The 16,024-nt window shown below is 32.4% G+C and overlaps 4 protein-coding genes across 4 annotated transcripts; all 4 read left to right on the plus strand.

Moving 5' to 3' along the window:
• LOC114374204 (beta carbonic anhydrase 5, chloroplastic-like) lies at positions 1 to 4,079 on the plus strand. The gene is made up of 9 exons (XM_028331818.1): positions 1 to 415; positions 520 to 590; positions 1,194 to 1,355; positions 1,448 to 1,496; positions 1,670 to 1,783; positions 1,903 to 1,956; positions 2,463 to 2,548; positions 2,644 to 2,746; positions 3,655 to 4,079. Exons 1-9 carry the CDS (start codon positions 350 to 352, stop codon positions 3,853 to 3,855), a joined length of 906 nt encoding a protein of 301 aa, XP_028187619.1. The 5' UTR covers positions 1 to 349; the 3' UTR covers positions 3,856 to 4,079.
• A 4,217-nt stretch (positions 4,080 to 8,296) lies between these two features.
• On the plus strand, positions 8,297 to 8,974 carry LOC114372872 (protein PELPK1-like). The gene has a single exon (XM_028330425.1). The coding sequence runs from the start codon at positions 8,373 to 8,375 to the stop codon at positions 8,685 to 8,687; it is 315 nt and encodes a 104-aa protein (XP_028186226.1). The 5' UTR covers positions 8,297 to 8,372; the 3' UTR covers positions 8,688 to 8,974.
• Positions 8,975 to 10,705: 1,731 nt separating this feature from the next.
• LOC114375394 (protein PELPK2-like) lies at positions 10,706 to 11,465 on the plus strand. Its single transcript, XM_028333167.1, has one exon. It carries the CDS (start codon positions 10,810 to 10,812, stop codon positions 11,146 to 11,148), a length of 339 nt encoding a protein of 112 aa, XP_028188968.1. The 5' UTR covers positions 10,706 to 10,809; the 3' UTR covers positions 11,149 to 11,465.
• A 2,258-nt stretch (positions 11,466 to 13,723) lies between these two features.
• Positions 13,724 to 14,434, plus strand: LOC114375393 (protein PELPK2-like). The gene has a single exon (XM_028333166.1). It carries the CDS (start codon positions 13,811 to 13,813, stop codon positions 14,153 to 14,155), a length of 345 nt encoding a protein of 114 aa, XP_028188967.1. The 5' UTR covers positions 13,724 to 13,810; the 3' UTR covers positions 14,156 to 14,434.
• Positions 14,435 to 16,024: the final 1,590 nt, after the last annotated feature.

Genomic DNA, 16,024 nt, shown 5'->3' on the forward strand with positions numbered 1-16,024 from the left:
TTCATTTTAACCGTACATATGTTTGTATTCCAGAACCTTCCCCAGATTTACTTGGTCCTCTTCCTCTTCACGGAATTGTGAATTATGTGAAGTCACAAAGTCAAAAGCACAGTTTGACAGTATCATGTCATGGGCAACTGGTGGTGGAGGTTCAAAGGAATAACCTTTTTGTTGCCACCTTTATTTTTATTTAAGCACCTTGGTTTCTCCGTCTTTCTTGGAGACACACACACGCTCTCTCATGACTCTAACCAACTTACCCACCAACTAATAATCTTTTTAATTCCAAAAAACCAAACAATGCCTCTTTTTCTCACTTCACAACTTTTATTTGTGTTTGAGTTCTCCAATGGCAGCTCCTGCACCATTCTCTCTTTCTTCTGATCCCTTCGCTTCCAAATCTGCCACATCAACGGTATTTATTTTCATGTTTTCACAAGTCACATTCTTTATTTATCTCTTACGTGCCCATTTTTTGTTTTTGTATTTGTGAATGAGCTAATTATTATAGTGAAACAGATCTTTGGTCCTGCCGCGCTGAAAAAAGGGAACTTTGAGCAAACCCATTTCGGAATTTTCACGGCTTTAAGGTTGGTGCCTATCTTTCTCTGCTTACCTTGCTTCAATCGTGTTGGATTCGCTTACTGTCTGATCTTACGTTAATTTTCATGTCTGGGGTGTTCGTTCCTAGCTAGTGTAATTATCTGAAAACTTCAAAGTTCCAATCTTTACTTTGTTTCTAAGTTTCGCAGTTAATTTATAAATATTGATGTAACAAAGATAAATGAAAATGGTTATAAACCTTGAATCTCCCCTAATTATTGAGGAAAAGGCGTATTTAAGGGAGGAAACTGAGGGTTCTGAATTCTGATCCCTAGCTGATTTGGGTTGCAGATTTGCAGATTCATAATGCTTAATTGCATATTGATATTGCAATCTTCCCTTGTTTGATAACTCCAAAGTACCTATTCTATAAATAAGTCTGCAGCTGTAATTTTCTTTCTTTGTAATTTGTATGTATGGACCCTGATTTGAATATTTGTCTAGCTAGATTACAGTTTCTGCTGCTAATTCTTAGAATTCAGAACAGTTAATTATTTGAATTATTCTTATTGTGACGAAACCCATTGGAGGCTCCTTTATTTATTTTTTCCCCCTCACGAGGCTTCTATAACTTGCTCTAATGTTTGCAGGAGAAATCAAGGTTTCACTTTAAAGGCTTCAATGGGGCCTCCGGGATTTACAGAGAAACTTAATAACAACAAGCTAAAGACTTTAGCTGATGCTGAAGATGGGTGTGATATATTTAATGACCTGAAAGATAGGTTTTTAAGTTTTAAAAAGAATAAATACCTGTAAGCTTCAGAAAAACCCATGTCATAGATGTTCATTTCTGATGCCTAATTTAGGGAAAAACTTATTTAATGCTGACTTTGTTTTCTGGCAGGAAAAATATTGAACATTTTGAAAATCTTGCAAAGGTTCAAACACCAAAGGTAACTGTTCTCTATCTTTGTCTCTGTTACCTACCCACCCTTTTGGCCAAGCCCTTTGTTGTTTATTAATTTTTCATTTATGGTTTGTTTCTTATTCCCTTCAGTTCATTTCTTCAAGTTGTCTACTGAAGCATTAGCAAATAAGTATTCTTTACTAACAATTCCCAGAACAGTTCATGGTTATTGCTTGTGCAGATTCTAGGGTATGCCCTTCTAATGTTTTGGGATTTCAACCAGGAGAAGCATTCATGATTCGCAATGTTGCTAATTTGGTTCCTACCTTTGAGGTATAAGTCTCACTGCTAGTGATTTGGTTGTTTGTGTTTATGAGATAATTATCATTGTTTAAAGCCTGAAAGAAAGAGATACCTTATTTGCTTCTTCTATTTCCTTTTTCCTGATACAGAGTGGACCCACAGAAACGAATGCGGCTCTTGAATTTGCGGTGAACTCCCTTCTGGTAAGCATTTTTTTACTTAAGAAGTGGAAGACAGGATTTACTTTCTTGATTTGGAAACTTATAATGCTTTAAATATTCATTTATCCATCACTTATTTACTTATTCACAATTTCTTTTGGGTGATTATGTAGTTATTTGAAGTATAAAATGATTTGGTTAAAATCATGACTGATCTTATGATAACTAAACTTCTATGAAAAGTTTGAATTTGAAGATTGGATATTGGAAATGAAGCGGGAGGAATATGAGTTTATTTTATTTTATTTTTTTCATAGCATTTTTGTTAGGTTGATTGCAAAACACTTATTGAGCTTGGGCACTAGTGAGGTCAACTCATAACATATCATTATAAGACATGCTGAAGTAGCTTCTAATACTTAAGACTCCCAAGAAATATCCATGGAATATTTGATTGCATGAGATTCTAATAGCTCTCTATATTATTGGTCCTAAAACTGTAAGATTTGTACTCATTTTTAAGGAGACACAAAATATTTTCATTACAGGTTGAGAACATCTTAGTCATTGGCCACAGCTGCTGTGGTGGTATACGTGCCCTGATGGGTATGCAAGATGATGATGTTGAAAAAAGGTGTTTAATTCTACATGTTGGTTGTCCTTTTGCTTTCTTTGATTAAAATGTGACATACATTTCTAACTTGAAAAAATATATTTTTTCCCTTGTAGTTTTATAAAAAGTTGGGTCATTGCTGGGAAGAATGCAAGAAAAAAAGCCAAGGCTGCTGCTTCTAACCTCAGCTTTGATGAGCAGTGCAAGCATTGTGAGAAGGTGATTTATTTTTGTTCTTAGATTTTAATGTGTGATTTGGCTGTTGAAATTTCAAATAGTTTATACACTGTCCCCAAATAGTGCATAATGGCTTATGATATTTGACACTTGGCAGGGAAAGGGGGTGGGGGTGGGGGTGGGAAGGGTAGGCACTAGTATTTTGACAGAAGTAATCTTGAAGACTTATCTTCAGTTTCTCCTAATGCGATTTTGGTGAATGTTTTTTTATCATTCAGAAAAGTAATAGCAAACTAAAATCTAAGCCTAATTACACCCGTAGCATCAGTTAGAAGAAGAGGATGTTACAGAGGGGGACATATATCCTAAGTAAAGAAAGTGTATTCTGAACCTGCTACAGACTTTGCTAGTCAATCTGCACAAGCAGATTTTGATGAATATATATTTTTTTAATGTTTTCCATTGCTTTTGCATTTTCTTAAACCTTCTCCTCTGTTTTGGATTTTTGTAGCTAAAAATACTTGATTGTTTTGGAAAATTGGGGATTGCCAACTTGGAGGCGTATGTTGACTCCTATATTGGGTTTCAAAGCTTTATAGGAATAAAATCTTAATCGGTCTAGATTACTGCCTTGATGAATCTCATAACTTTGTTGAAACAAACCCTCCCCTATTTTCTGATAGTCCTAAACTCCTTAACCTGAGTTCATCTTGAGAATTCAAACACATCTTATTTTGCCCTTGTGAAAATAGGATCTGCATCCCTTGAAACAAAATGAGTATATCCTTTTGAATTCTGTCTCATGGTTTTCATTGAATTTCTTCATTGCTATCAGTTTCTGCTTCTCATTAATTGATGCAATCCAACTAGTCATGCAAATGTTAATCCATAAAAAGTTTGAATATGTTGAATACTTTCAAGTTCTAATGCTTCAAGTGTTTTCTGTACAGGAATCAATTAACCATTCCTTGTTAAATCTACTTACTTACCCCTGGATAGAAGAAAAGGTGGCAAATGGAGAACTCTCTATTCATGGTGGTTACTACGACTTTACCGATTGTTCATTTGAGAAGTGGACATTGGATTACCGGGGAACCAAATTGGAGGAAAATGGCAAAATTGCTGCCAAAAACAAAATATTTTGGTGTTGAAGTTTGTACTTATATTTTCCTGTGTTCATCGTGTTGTTTTTTTCAAAAATTCGTAGGACTTTAAAAGCATAGGCTGAGTTATGTATTTTTGTAGGATCTATAAGATGTTTAAATCGATCGAGTTGAATAACCCCCTATCATTTCAGGTGTATGTTGTATTATTGCTATGTGAAAAAACGTTAAGGTCATAATGTACTCCGGGCTTTGATGGTTTTTTTTTTTTTTTTCATTCATTTATACACTGCTGATGCAGCAGGTAGGATTTCCCCCCCTCCTTTTTGTTGGAAAGGGAGCTATCTATGTCTTTTTTATGATTTCCACTCAAATGTTGTCCATACTTTTTCACCCCATAATCAACACGACTTTTTCCCAGCAATCCACCATTTCTCATTTGAAGGCAGTGTTTTAAGAATTGGACTGGACCGGCTGGTCCAATTGGAATTCCGTGATCATATTGGTTCGGTTCATGGTAACTTGGTAAGGATTGCAAATACATCAAAATCGGTGTGATCTGGGTTGAATTAGGAATGTCTTTGATTCAATCAGAGTGAGTCTTTATAGTTGAACCGCAATGAGTTTTTGGTTCAACCGTGTGTCTTTTTTATATATAAAAATTATGAATTTTTTCTGAGTTTTTTTTTGTGAACTTATTTTTATTTTTAAGACATTGTATATTTATTTGTGTTTGGAACTTATTTACGAACTTGTATTGACATAAATATTAGTTGTTATTTTGGATATTAGGTAGTTTATAATGATTATCATTTGAAATTTAAAGTAGTGAATGATTAAATTATGTTAATTATATTATTTTTTTGATATATGTTAGGTAAAATCTGTTCGATCAATGAGACTTCAATTTGACCAATGATCCATTAATTCGGTAGCTTGACCGGTTTGATAAGCGGTCCAATACGTAAAACATTATTTGAAGGAATGGTGTGGTTACTAACCGTTCTGAATTACCTGAAAAATTCTTATTTGCGAAATTAGGGTTCTTCCTCTAAAATTTGGATTAAAATTTGGTCATAAGAGCATGTTTTTTCAACATAATCAGAACATCATCATTCATTTGGATTAAAAATTCTTATGCAAAGTAATTAAAGATGAATGTGAAAGTAATTCTTATAGATCATAAGGTAACCGTTCCGAACATCATCATGCAAAGAATTTCTTATACAAATAAGGTAACCAACCTCTCAGAACATCTGAAGTTTCTGCATAATTCATTGCCAAATGAATGTGAAAGCTACAGACAGAAACCAAATAGATAATAAGCCTTGAAGACTTGCCTAGTTTCAGTTTCTTCTTACAAATATCCAAACCTAGTAACAATCACATAACATGAGTACTCTCTCTTCATAACTTTTGGGTACAGACGCTCTTTTTTATTTTAATTTATTTGGGTTGTATGCTTAAGTACAACTTGGGCCTGAAGCTGAACCTACCCCATTGTGTTCATTGCTTATTTGGGAAAGCCTTTTTGGATAGTAGCATATGGTGAATGGATCATCGGCTAGGAGTATATCTTATTCTGTATGACGGAAAAAAGATGTTACATGCAGTCTTGCAATGCTAATATGAAGCTTCTCAATTTAATAATTTATTCTATCTCTTTCTCATTCTTAGCTTTGTGTTTATTCTGACGTGGTGAATTCTATAATTTTGTGCGCACACCTCTTGAACCATAAAAAAATGTCACATCTTAATGATTGAATTTCAGGGTTATAGCTGTTTTATATCCTATTGCATGATTCTTTAATAATTCTGTTATCATTGTAGGCTAATAGAACATGCATCTGTCGACTGCTGCACATCAGCACATGGGCATGTTTGGTATTGGATATAGACATGGATGTCGGACATATTAGTAGTAATACAATCTAATCATCTAAATTTAGTCACTTTTCTGGTTGTAAAATTACATAACAAATTGATTTTCTTGTATTTCCATTTTTGTTATTCTGCTAATTTTATGTGATGGATATGTGATATGTGATGTGTTTCAATGAGATGGTGGATGAAGAATTTGTGCTATTTCGTTGGCATGAAAGAGGATCGTGTTAATAGCAGGAATTTGTCTTCAGGTGCTTCCATTAAGGCTCTTTATCTGATAAAACAGAGTGATGAAAATGCAGTGTTAAGAAAGTTGCCGCTACTGCTTAGTTGATTGCATATATGCTAATTTTCATTTGTCAAAACTACAAACTCTCTTAGAAAAGGTAATCTTGCATGGTATCACTGGTGTTATATGATCTTTCGTATTGGCTTTGTTGAAAATATTAGTAACTGGTAAGTAGTATATATATAAACACTATTTAACAGAGAATAGAAACTTATTTGATTGTGCAACAGAAATAACAGAATGATAAGAGATACGTTGTAACTTTTTCAATTTTATCTGATCTGTATTTATCAGATTTGATAAGAGAGGAGCATAGTTGTTATCTATTTTATTCCAATAAGCTAAGATCAAATATCTTATCTGTATTTATCAGATAGGTAGTTAGAATGAGTTATAAATCTGAGCAGAGATGTAATTCTGAAGCTATCAGTGAAAAGTGAAAACATTTACTTTCTAATGCTATTCTTGACGATTGTTTTAGTGAGACCAAGGCTTAGAATCAATACAAATGTATACTCTCTTGGAATTTAAGATATAACTTGATTCATAAAACTTGTGTAATCTCAAGAAACCTTTATTGAGTTAATGTAATTTACTCTATTATTATTTATTTAATTATGTTAATCAATATCTGGTCATGACAGAATGTTAGATCCTAAAAATATTTATGTGAGTTTTTGCTATATAGTGGCACAAGAAATCATGTAAAGGAGGAAAACAGGTTCCTAATTCAATTGAAAACAGAATTTTCTCCAAGATTAGATTGCTTGATCAATATTTGGTCCATACGTGAACAGGAAAATTTACAAGTTTGAAAGATGGTGTTTTCTGCTTCTAACTTTTTCAACAATGATTGGTCAGACAAGGTTTGCAGAGGCAGGTATCCTACTACAATCAACATCTCCACTGTCACAAGTGCCAAATTTTCCAAACTGGAGTTGCCTCCACTACTTGTAATTCCAAAGTACCCAAGTGAATGTTTGGATTAAAAATTGAACACTTAAACTTAAGGTACAAACCGAGCTTGCGAAAAGCAACTCAAGTCTCGCTTCTATAAAACTGAGTTTCTATGCAAAATTTTAATGTCCAAACATACTTTTGAGAGTAACCAAACATGTCACAAAGCTGATTATAGAGCATTCCAAACGAAAAACCTTACAAAGCCCAAGTTCCTGAAAATCCTAAGTCACAACCAGCAACCATTCCTTAAACTAGTTCTTTGCTATAATACCTTGTACTGTCTAATGCGTTTACTATTTATAATTTGTTGTTGCCATTATAGGATGGCTCTATTGAGATTAATTTGTACTTAGTGTATAATATTAAATTACACAATACTGTCTCAGTTTTAAGGTTGTTCGAGTAAATTTTTTTGCAGTGTATTGATTGTATTCCTACATCAGATTTTCATATCTTCCAGTCCAGTAAAATCTTGAAATTCTGAATACTGTATTTATGAATACAGAAATTCCTTCAATGTAGCCAAATTAATATATGGCAATGGTATACATACGTTTCTTCATCTATTTTCTCTTCAAATAGGAAAATGTGCCCATAACAGCTGCAACCTCTTTCCTTGTTTTTAGGAGTTTAATATGTTGTTGTTTACATTTCAAATATTAGGAGATATGATTCTGTTTTTTAAATAAAATTATCCTGTTATGCCTAGAAACAAGGGATGTATCTGTTATGCTTAGTGCTCTGTATATAGAGCTGTCTCAATAAAATATTTTAAGCTTCTCTGGACATCACTTTTTCCTACTCTCATAAACCCCGAAAACAATAGAAATACTTGTAGGATTCGTTCATTGTCGATGCACCACACAGGAATTATCTAAGCATACATAAGCTTGTATTGCATTTCTCTATATTATTTAAAACTAAAGATCAGTTGAAGTTCCAGATGTAGCACATTGTATTGTATGCATTTTAATCAAGGTTTTGTGATGGCAGACGGTAAACTGCAATGATGTGATTATTAGGAATGATAAGAATCAATTTTACACCTGTTGCACTATAGTTTCATAAAATTTAGTAAACTGTACCAATTATTTTCATGGAAAACATGAAATTTCTTGAAATAATTAACATATTTTTATGACATATATAATTGAAAATAAATAAATATATCTAAGGAATCTAGCTAGCAGTGTATAGTAGAGAATTGAACCTGATGGCTAGGCTGATGTGCATGTGGCTCTATCCGAGTTGAAAATACTATCATGATAAACTTGTACAAAAGCCACAAGTTATCCATAAGGGGACAAACTTACCTCGTCTATAAAAGCCCACATACAACATATCAAGGCCACTACACTACCTCAAAGCATATCTTGCATAGAATATTGATTAATTAAGAAAGCTCTTAGTCATTCATTTGCTAGCTCCAATAATGGGTTCTAGCAGATTGTCATTCATTTTAGCACTTGTGCTTGTAACATTTTCATTCATCATGATCATTGACTCAAGGGTTGCAGAGGCACGTACCCTGCCAAAATCAGCCTTATTGCCTTCCAAAGTTTATATACCTACTGTTCCTCTTCCTACTCTGCCATTACTGCCAAAGGAAGAGTTGCCTGTTTCAGTCCCTCCCGTTACTGTGCCTGACCTACCAATTCCTGAAGTACCTAAAGTACCAATTCCTGAACTCCCTAAAGTACCAGTGCCAATTCCCAACCTAATAGTTAATAACGCCATAATCCCTTGAGTACCTATGATCTATCCAGTCACTACTACTTATTTTGCTCTAGTCACTTGCTAAAATGTATTTTTTATAATTTGCTGTTGCTATTTCAGGGTGGTTCTGTTGGGGTTTAATTTGTACCTGATGTGTCATTCAGTTAAATGTTATGTTCAGTTTATATGTTGTTTCAGTCAGTTGGACTTCAGCATATTATTTATTTTGATCTGTAATGTATCAACTTTTCATCTTCTAGTTCAATAACTTTTTGAATTTCTGAATACTGTGATCATGGAGGCAGAAGTTTCTTTCAATATGACCTAATTAAGCTATGGCATATATTTCTTTTTTTATCTCCATGTCTTTTCTCTTTAGTAGGATTCATTCATCATCTACAGACCATGCAGGAATTATCAAATATCAATTGTCCTCATGGCCTGTAGCTGTCATTGTTCTTTCCAAATTCCAACTAAAAATTAAATGTCTCTATCAATCCTCCAAAGATATACTACACATCAAATTGGTCCTCCATTTATTGGGTATATCAAATTGGTCCTTAACTAATGCCATCACTTTTATCTTTCAAGGGCTAATTAATTTGATATTACTTCAAAAGTAGCATTTACACTTCAAAGTTCCAGCCAAAGAGCAATTCAGGCTCCATATGTAGGATAACACATGCGTTGTAATCAAAGCGTTCTAGCAATTTCAGCCTCCCCAGCATAGGACCATAGGTCGCTTCTCTGAAAAGCAAGATGGTGAATGATTTTAATTCCTGAATTTTAAGAATCTGCCATACATAAGACAAGTTGTTTCTGATGTCAATGTTTTTCCTAGAAAAAGCACAAATTTTTACATATTAACATAACCTTTTTTTTTTTCTGGGCCCAACCAAAACCTTTAAAGGTTACATCTCAGGTTCAAAAAGCATGACTTTTCAGGACAGATGTTTATTTCTTCCAATGAATAGTAAGTATATTGAGAAGATTGCATTTGATCTTAAGATATTTAAACCGTTGGTAATGGAATTTAAACAATAATGCTTATCTCAAATAAGATAAGATTATATTGATGCTGAATAAACTGCTACAGTATAATTCATAGGAATGTTATTTGTATAAAGATTTAAATATATTGTTTGTTTCTTATGAATAGTATTTTTTAAATTTCAATTGTTATTTTTATTTTATTTTTAGTCCTTTTATATATATATATATATATATATATATATATGACATATTTTACCAGAGGAAATATTTATACGAGAATGAAGGATTAAATCTAGACTATATAACTATAAATGATGAATTAAGATTTAAGGTAAAAAAAATACATGACTCTAAATCAAAATAAAATGGATGTTTTAAACACACATAAAAAATAATTAAGAGATAATTTCTTGTTCTCTTTTTCATGACTCTAGATCCAAGAGTTTTTTTTCCTTCAGATGACTAGCATTAGTCACCTAGTTTGTTTTGTTTCCTTTATAGAAGTCGGGTTCATTGTCATGATTTTTTTTTAAGGGAAGTTGATTGTCACGACTTATGTTAGTTTTTATGTATTTATTAAGTGAAGTCATAAAATAAAACACGACTATAATTTATTTTCTTAAAAAAATTATTAAGTGAAGTCGTGAATTTAAATACTTGGAGACTCATAAATTAATTAATATAATATAATAACATTATGAAAATTTTAAGAACAAAAAAGTATTTAGACATTAATAATATCAACTCATAACTCAATAAACAAATTCCACTATTCCTTCTTTTCTTTTCCTTGTTCTATACTCACCGTTGGAATACCAAACACATTGTAAACCCACAAGCAAAAATCTACTTTTCCTCTCTTATTATAAATTATTCTAAAGAAAATAAAGTTGGATGTCCTACCTTTGAATCCCCAAGATTAAACTATCCAACCACTACCAACAAGGTAGTCCAACAACGTATTGAACAGTCTAAGGAAGGTTAGCAACCATAAAGAAAACTCAAAGGGACTTAGCCACAAAGGGTAGCAGTCATTTTGTATAAAAGGCCTGCCACTAGCATCTGGAATTTGCACACAATTAAGCTCAAATCAAAAGTCCCTTTGCATACTATCTATCACTTATCAGTTATCACAAAGCAAATTCATTAAGTCTTTTGCCATGGCCTCCAACAGCTGCTTCATCTTGGCTTTTTTCATTGCTATTTCCTTCTCATGCATGGATTTTGGCCTAGCAGCTCGCCATCTTATGCAAACAAGTACTGCACCAAATTTGCCTTTGCCAAAACCAACATTGCCACCTTTGCCTTCACTTCCAACACTGCCTCAGGGCAATGTTCCACCTTTGCCTACAATCCCATCTCTTCCAACCATTCCAACTGTTCCACAGGTCACTCTTCCACCACTTGCTGCCACTTTACTTCCAAACTTCCCCACAGTCCCAACCACTATTCCTTCCTTCCCCTTCTTCTCCCCACCACCTTCAGCCACCACTCCCTAAATGAAGCTACTCTGCTTATTGGATACATAGGCACTCGTATCCTTGGAGTTTGGTTCTGGCTTTCAGTGATCGTTGGCTGCATTTCGTGTTGTTTTTATGTTATACATGTGATGGTGATATATATTGTACGTTGTCCATTTATTGCCGGGGAATATTTATAGTAATCTTTCATTTTCCTTTGTTCTTCCATCTTGTATTGTATGGATAGGATTATTGTTTTTTCTTCCTCCTCCTTACTTCATGTACTTGGGGATCATCTATTGTTATAGGATATACGCTATATATAATAAATAATCCATGTTCCTTAATTATATAAATTTATACACTTTGCTTTCCTAAGTTGCTAAGCCTCCTATCGAGTTATTTCTATTCAAAGGGTAACATAATTTGACAAAATATAAATGATATGGATACTTAGAACACATTCGGATAAATGCCTTAATTAAAAGTATTAATATAATAAACTTTTATTAAGAGGAAATTTATTCATGTAAAATTTGTTTGAATAATGGTATTCAAGTTATCTTCTATTTAAAGTCTTAAATTGCTTACTTCAAGTTGACTTTCAGGTTTTATTTACTGATCTTTTACTTCATTAATAAAAAGGAATATTGAAAAACTCAAGTGAATGGAGCTAAACTAGCTACTTTCCAATAATAAAATCAAAGGCACCCACTAGAGTGAGAGAGTCAAAGTCAAAAAAAGGATCCATAGTCTCTGAGAACGTGCATGAAACTTTCATTTCAAATGACTCTCAATTGATAAAAGAAAGAAAATAAGCTCTCTCTATTTTTTTTCATTCTTGATTACTACCTTGCATGTGTATAAGACTTAATTATTTCAATTTTGAAATTTTTAAAAGATTGCGTACTAATCCTTAACTTTTTTAGGAATCCTTTATCAATGGTTATGAATGATCGCTTTGAAGTAAATTAGAAGGTCGATGACTGTAAAAGGGTTGAATACTGATCTGCACAAAGTAAAGAATATCTTTTGGCTTTTAATGCTCAAGTTGTTTCTTGACAATCTAAACTATAAAGTTAATTAGTTAGGAGTAAGGAAATGCTTTCTCTCATTTTAAGAGAAGAAAGTATAATAATCAGAATGTATTTTAATGTTGAGAAGCTTGTTTTAAAAAATACAACTTTTGTAGCACTAGTCTATTTTTTAGCACTATTTCTGAACTGAGAAATCACTTTTAAATTTATTTGAAACCTTCTATATTAAACTATAAATCAAATTGAGTTTAAATTCAAGTTTCTTTAAAATAGAAAACTTATTTTTATGCATTATCAAACTTAAATGTAAACAAATGACAAGAAAGAAAGAATGTTACTCACAAACATTTTTATATTAATTCATTCTTTAATTTTGGTCTACATCCAATCCTTATCTTTATCTTTAGTAGAATTTTTACTAGATGACACACACTAACCAACACACACAAATATATATATATATATATATATATATATATATATATATATATATATATATATATTAATACACTGCAACTTTTTAAGCATATTTTTGTTTTACATTAACTAATTAAGTAATACTTTAAGTATGTTTATTAAAATAATTATTATAAAAAATAATATTTTTTAACAATAATATAGATATTTATAATTAGTTTAACATATAAAACATCTTATATGGTATATGGTATCAACATATTCCAATTAACTTCTTAAATAATTAATAACTATATTGTTAAACTTAAGTTGATTTAACTATCTGTATAAATAAATATAAATATAGAGATAAAGAAATATATAAATTGGCAGATAAATAAGTTGGGAGGCTCAAACCATTTTGGATACATGGGGATTCCTCATTCTCAGGCTCTCAAATAGTAGTGGTAAGTAGTAACAATACCAAATGTGAAATATCCGTTCAAAACATTAAAAATAGTAACGAATAAACTTTACATCATTTTAATTCTTCCACTGGGTTGATAGACTACTACTGTCTTTAAGACTATCTCATATGCATGCAGTTTTTATTTTTTCATGCGAGGGAATGTACGTACCGTGTATTTGAAGCTCTGTAAGGAAAAAGGAGCATATTCTGTGTACTAAAGAATATTAATAAAATAATCACCTATTATATGGTGGTCAAATGGACTTTTTGGGTGATTGGTCAAAGCCTGAAATGGTAGTAATACTCGTTGGCCTAATGTGTGAGTGTAACTATGAAACGCCATTGGCTGCAAATGGTGACGTCTGGTAGCTGAGAATCAGATGAACTGAGTTAGATAAACCAACTCTTGGTATTTTAATTTCTGTTTTCCAATCCCAATTCTCCCCAATAATTAACAAAAACAAGTAAAAATATTTTTTTAAAAAAAGGAATAACTATCGTTGTTACCACAAAGTAAGCCTCACATTTGAATATTGGAGGCTATAACTCAACAATAGCCAACTACCTTATTAGTCCAAAATATATAATAAAATGATTTATTCAAATACAGGAGATAGGTGAACTAACAAAAATATGGTATTTGGTTCTCCAAACAAAGTTGAACTGAAACCAACCAATGACTCTCTAGTCTCTAGCTCTATATAAGACGAAGCACTATCCTTCAGCATCTCATCCAATTCTCAAAGCAAATACATACCATTTTCATATTTGGAAATTCTTATTCTTCTTCATTCTTGCAATGGCCTCAAGCAAAGCATTCATCACAGCTTTCTTCCTTCTTGCTCTGACCATGTCAAGCATGAGCATGAGCCTAGCAGCTCGTCATCTTATGCAAACAAGTACTGGACCAAATTTGCCTAAACCAACATTGCCACCTTTGCCTTCACTTCCAACTCTGCCTCAGGCCAATGTTCCCCCATTGCCTACAATACCATCTTTGCCTACCACTTTGCCTCCACTTCCCAGCAGCATCCCAACCATTCCAACAGTTCCACAGCTCAACCTCCCTCTATTGCCCTCAATCCCAACCACTATGCCCTCCATCCCATTTCTTTCCCCGCCACCTTCAGCCTCAAGCCCTTAAAATACCCTTCCCTTCATTTCTTCATTCTATGACTTGGTGGTGTCTCTGCAAAATTGCATGCATGCAACAGATATGGCTTGATTCCTTCCCGCATTTGTGAGAGCATTGTATGGTGTTATATATCATACAATCTTTGTTGTTTGGTGTGATGAAAAACAGTGTATTTTGTTTGTTTTCAGTTTATGAGTTTCTTGCTATTGCTTGTACTTTTTCTTATATTATATAGATTGTGTACTGATTACACAATTATATATACAATTATGATTAATTTGTCTTCTCCTTTTAAGCTCTTCAACATCCTAATTATTTATATTTAATTACATCACTTAAAAGTATTTCACTTGACACCTTGAATTCTCAACGTTTGGCTTATATAACTCATGTAGTCTATTTACCAGGTAACGAGTAGAAGTAAATATAGCAAAACGTGGCATTGTGAACCGCTAACCGCGAGAAATTAAATCTGGTGTTTCATTTCATAAAACTGATTGAGTTGTACATAACAATAGTGATAGTTTCACACTAACTGAAATTCGTTATATAAATATTAGCAAATAATAACTTTTAGCGCTTCTCTTTTTGGTAATTATTATTGCATAAAAAATAAGCCATTATGACGAGTTAGATAAATTTTTTAAACAGTAAAAAAGATTATAAGGCAATAATGACAAATTATTAGCAACTTAAGTCTAATTAAGCTTAACTGCTGTCTATTGCACTTAATAATAAGGTATTAACATGAAGTTCAGATCAAGCAATATACTACGTATAAGTTACAAACTTTACAATAATTTGTCGTTATATTAATTTAAAAAATAATTTTCCGGTGTTGTTCTTAAAACTAATCATTGAGAAAATAAAAACAAAACATACTACTTTATGTCATAACATATCCAAATATATGGTATATATAATAATAAAAAAACAAAAATTTAAATAATGTTCAATAAATGTTGTTTTTCTTCAATCAACATTGATTTTTTACTTCAGAAATATATCTATGTTGATCTTTAATAAGAAAAATAAAAAAATATACAGATCATCAAAGTGAAAATTCAACTCTGATTAAAAAACAGCACTAAAAGTAATTAAAAAATTACTTCTAAATATTATCTATATATAACTTCAATTATGCAATTAACAAATTAAATTGTCCCCTAGGCTGAAAAAAGTTTGAAGGGAAAATTAATACACTGTGACCACAGGAAGCACAATTCATTCATATTTGCATGTCATAGAGCTTTTGCTAGTTTGAATATTTTTTTTATGTTGTACGAAAATAAGAGTCCAAAACACACTGATTATATATAAAAACACACTGATTATATATAATTTAAATTTTGATGAACTGAGTAATAAGCCACAGTACTAAAACCCTCACGCTTCACACTTAAACCAGTTAGACATTTTAGCAAATAATCCTTCTTGGAAATATCGTCTGCGCGCATGCATATTAATTAAACATGAAGAAAAAAGATCGTTAACAGCAAAGATAGAATTGAACAGCATTAAAATGAACTGATGGTACAGTTTTGCATCAATATATGACAAATCAAGTACTCAAAGTCTAAGTCGTCTGAGAGTAATGCAGTACTCCCAACATTTGATGCCATTTAAAACCGACACATGCATGAAACACCGTTCTTTAGGTGAGTTCCTCTTCTTCTAATTAAGGTGCACTAATATAAAAACTCAAGGGAAGGCTCTTGTCTTCATCACCACGAATCCTCTTACTATTCAAATGGCCTCCATCCGTGTGCTGCTCTTATCTTTCTTTTTCATTGCTTTGTCACTTTTTTCCTTTGGCAATGTCGAAGCCAGTAGAAAACTTCTGGCACCAACATTACCCGATTTGGGGAATTCTCTTCC

This window comes from Glycine soja, chromosome 11 (genome assembly GCF_004193775.1).
Source record: "Glycine soja cultivar W05 chromosome 11, ASM419377v2, whole genome shotgun sequence".
Lineage (NCBI taxonomy): Eukaryota > Viridiplantae > Streptophyta > Magnoliopsida > Fabales > Fabaceae > Glycine > Glycine soja.

Excerpts from the sequence above, each read along its gene's own strand:
- LOC114374204 (XM_028331818.1), top strand. The coding sequence starts at position 350 with ATGGCAGCTCCTGCACCATTCTCTCTTTCTTCTGATCCCTTCGCTTCC. Across the intron at positions 591-1,193 it reads GGAATTTTCACGGCTTTAAG|GAGAAATCAAGGTTTCACTT; the intron begins GTTGGTGCCTAT and ends TAATGTTTGCAG. Across the intron at positions 1,957-2,462 it reads TTGCGGTGAACTCCCTTCTG|GTTGAGAACATCTTAGTCAT; the intron begins GTAAGCATTTTT and ends TTTTCATTACAG.
- LOC114372872 (XM_028330425.1), top strand. The coding sequence starts at position 8,373 with ATGGGTTCTAGCAGATTGTCATTCATTTTAGCACTTGTGCTTGTAACA.
- LOC114375394 (XM_028333167.1), top strand. The coding sequence starts at position 10,810 with ATGGCCTCCAACAGCTGCTTCATCTTGGCTTTTTTCATTGCTATTTCC.
- LOC114375393 (XM_028333166.1), top strand. The coding sequence starts at position 13,811 with ATGGCCTCAAGCAAAGCATTCATCACAGCTTTCTTCCTTCTTGCTCTG.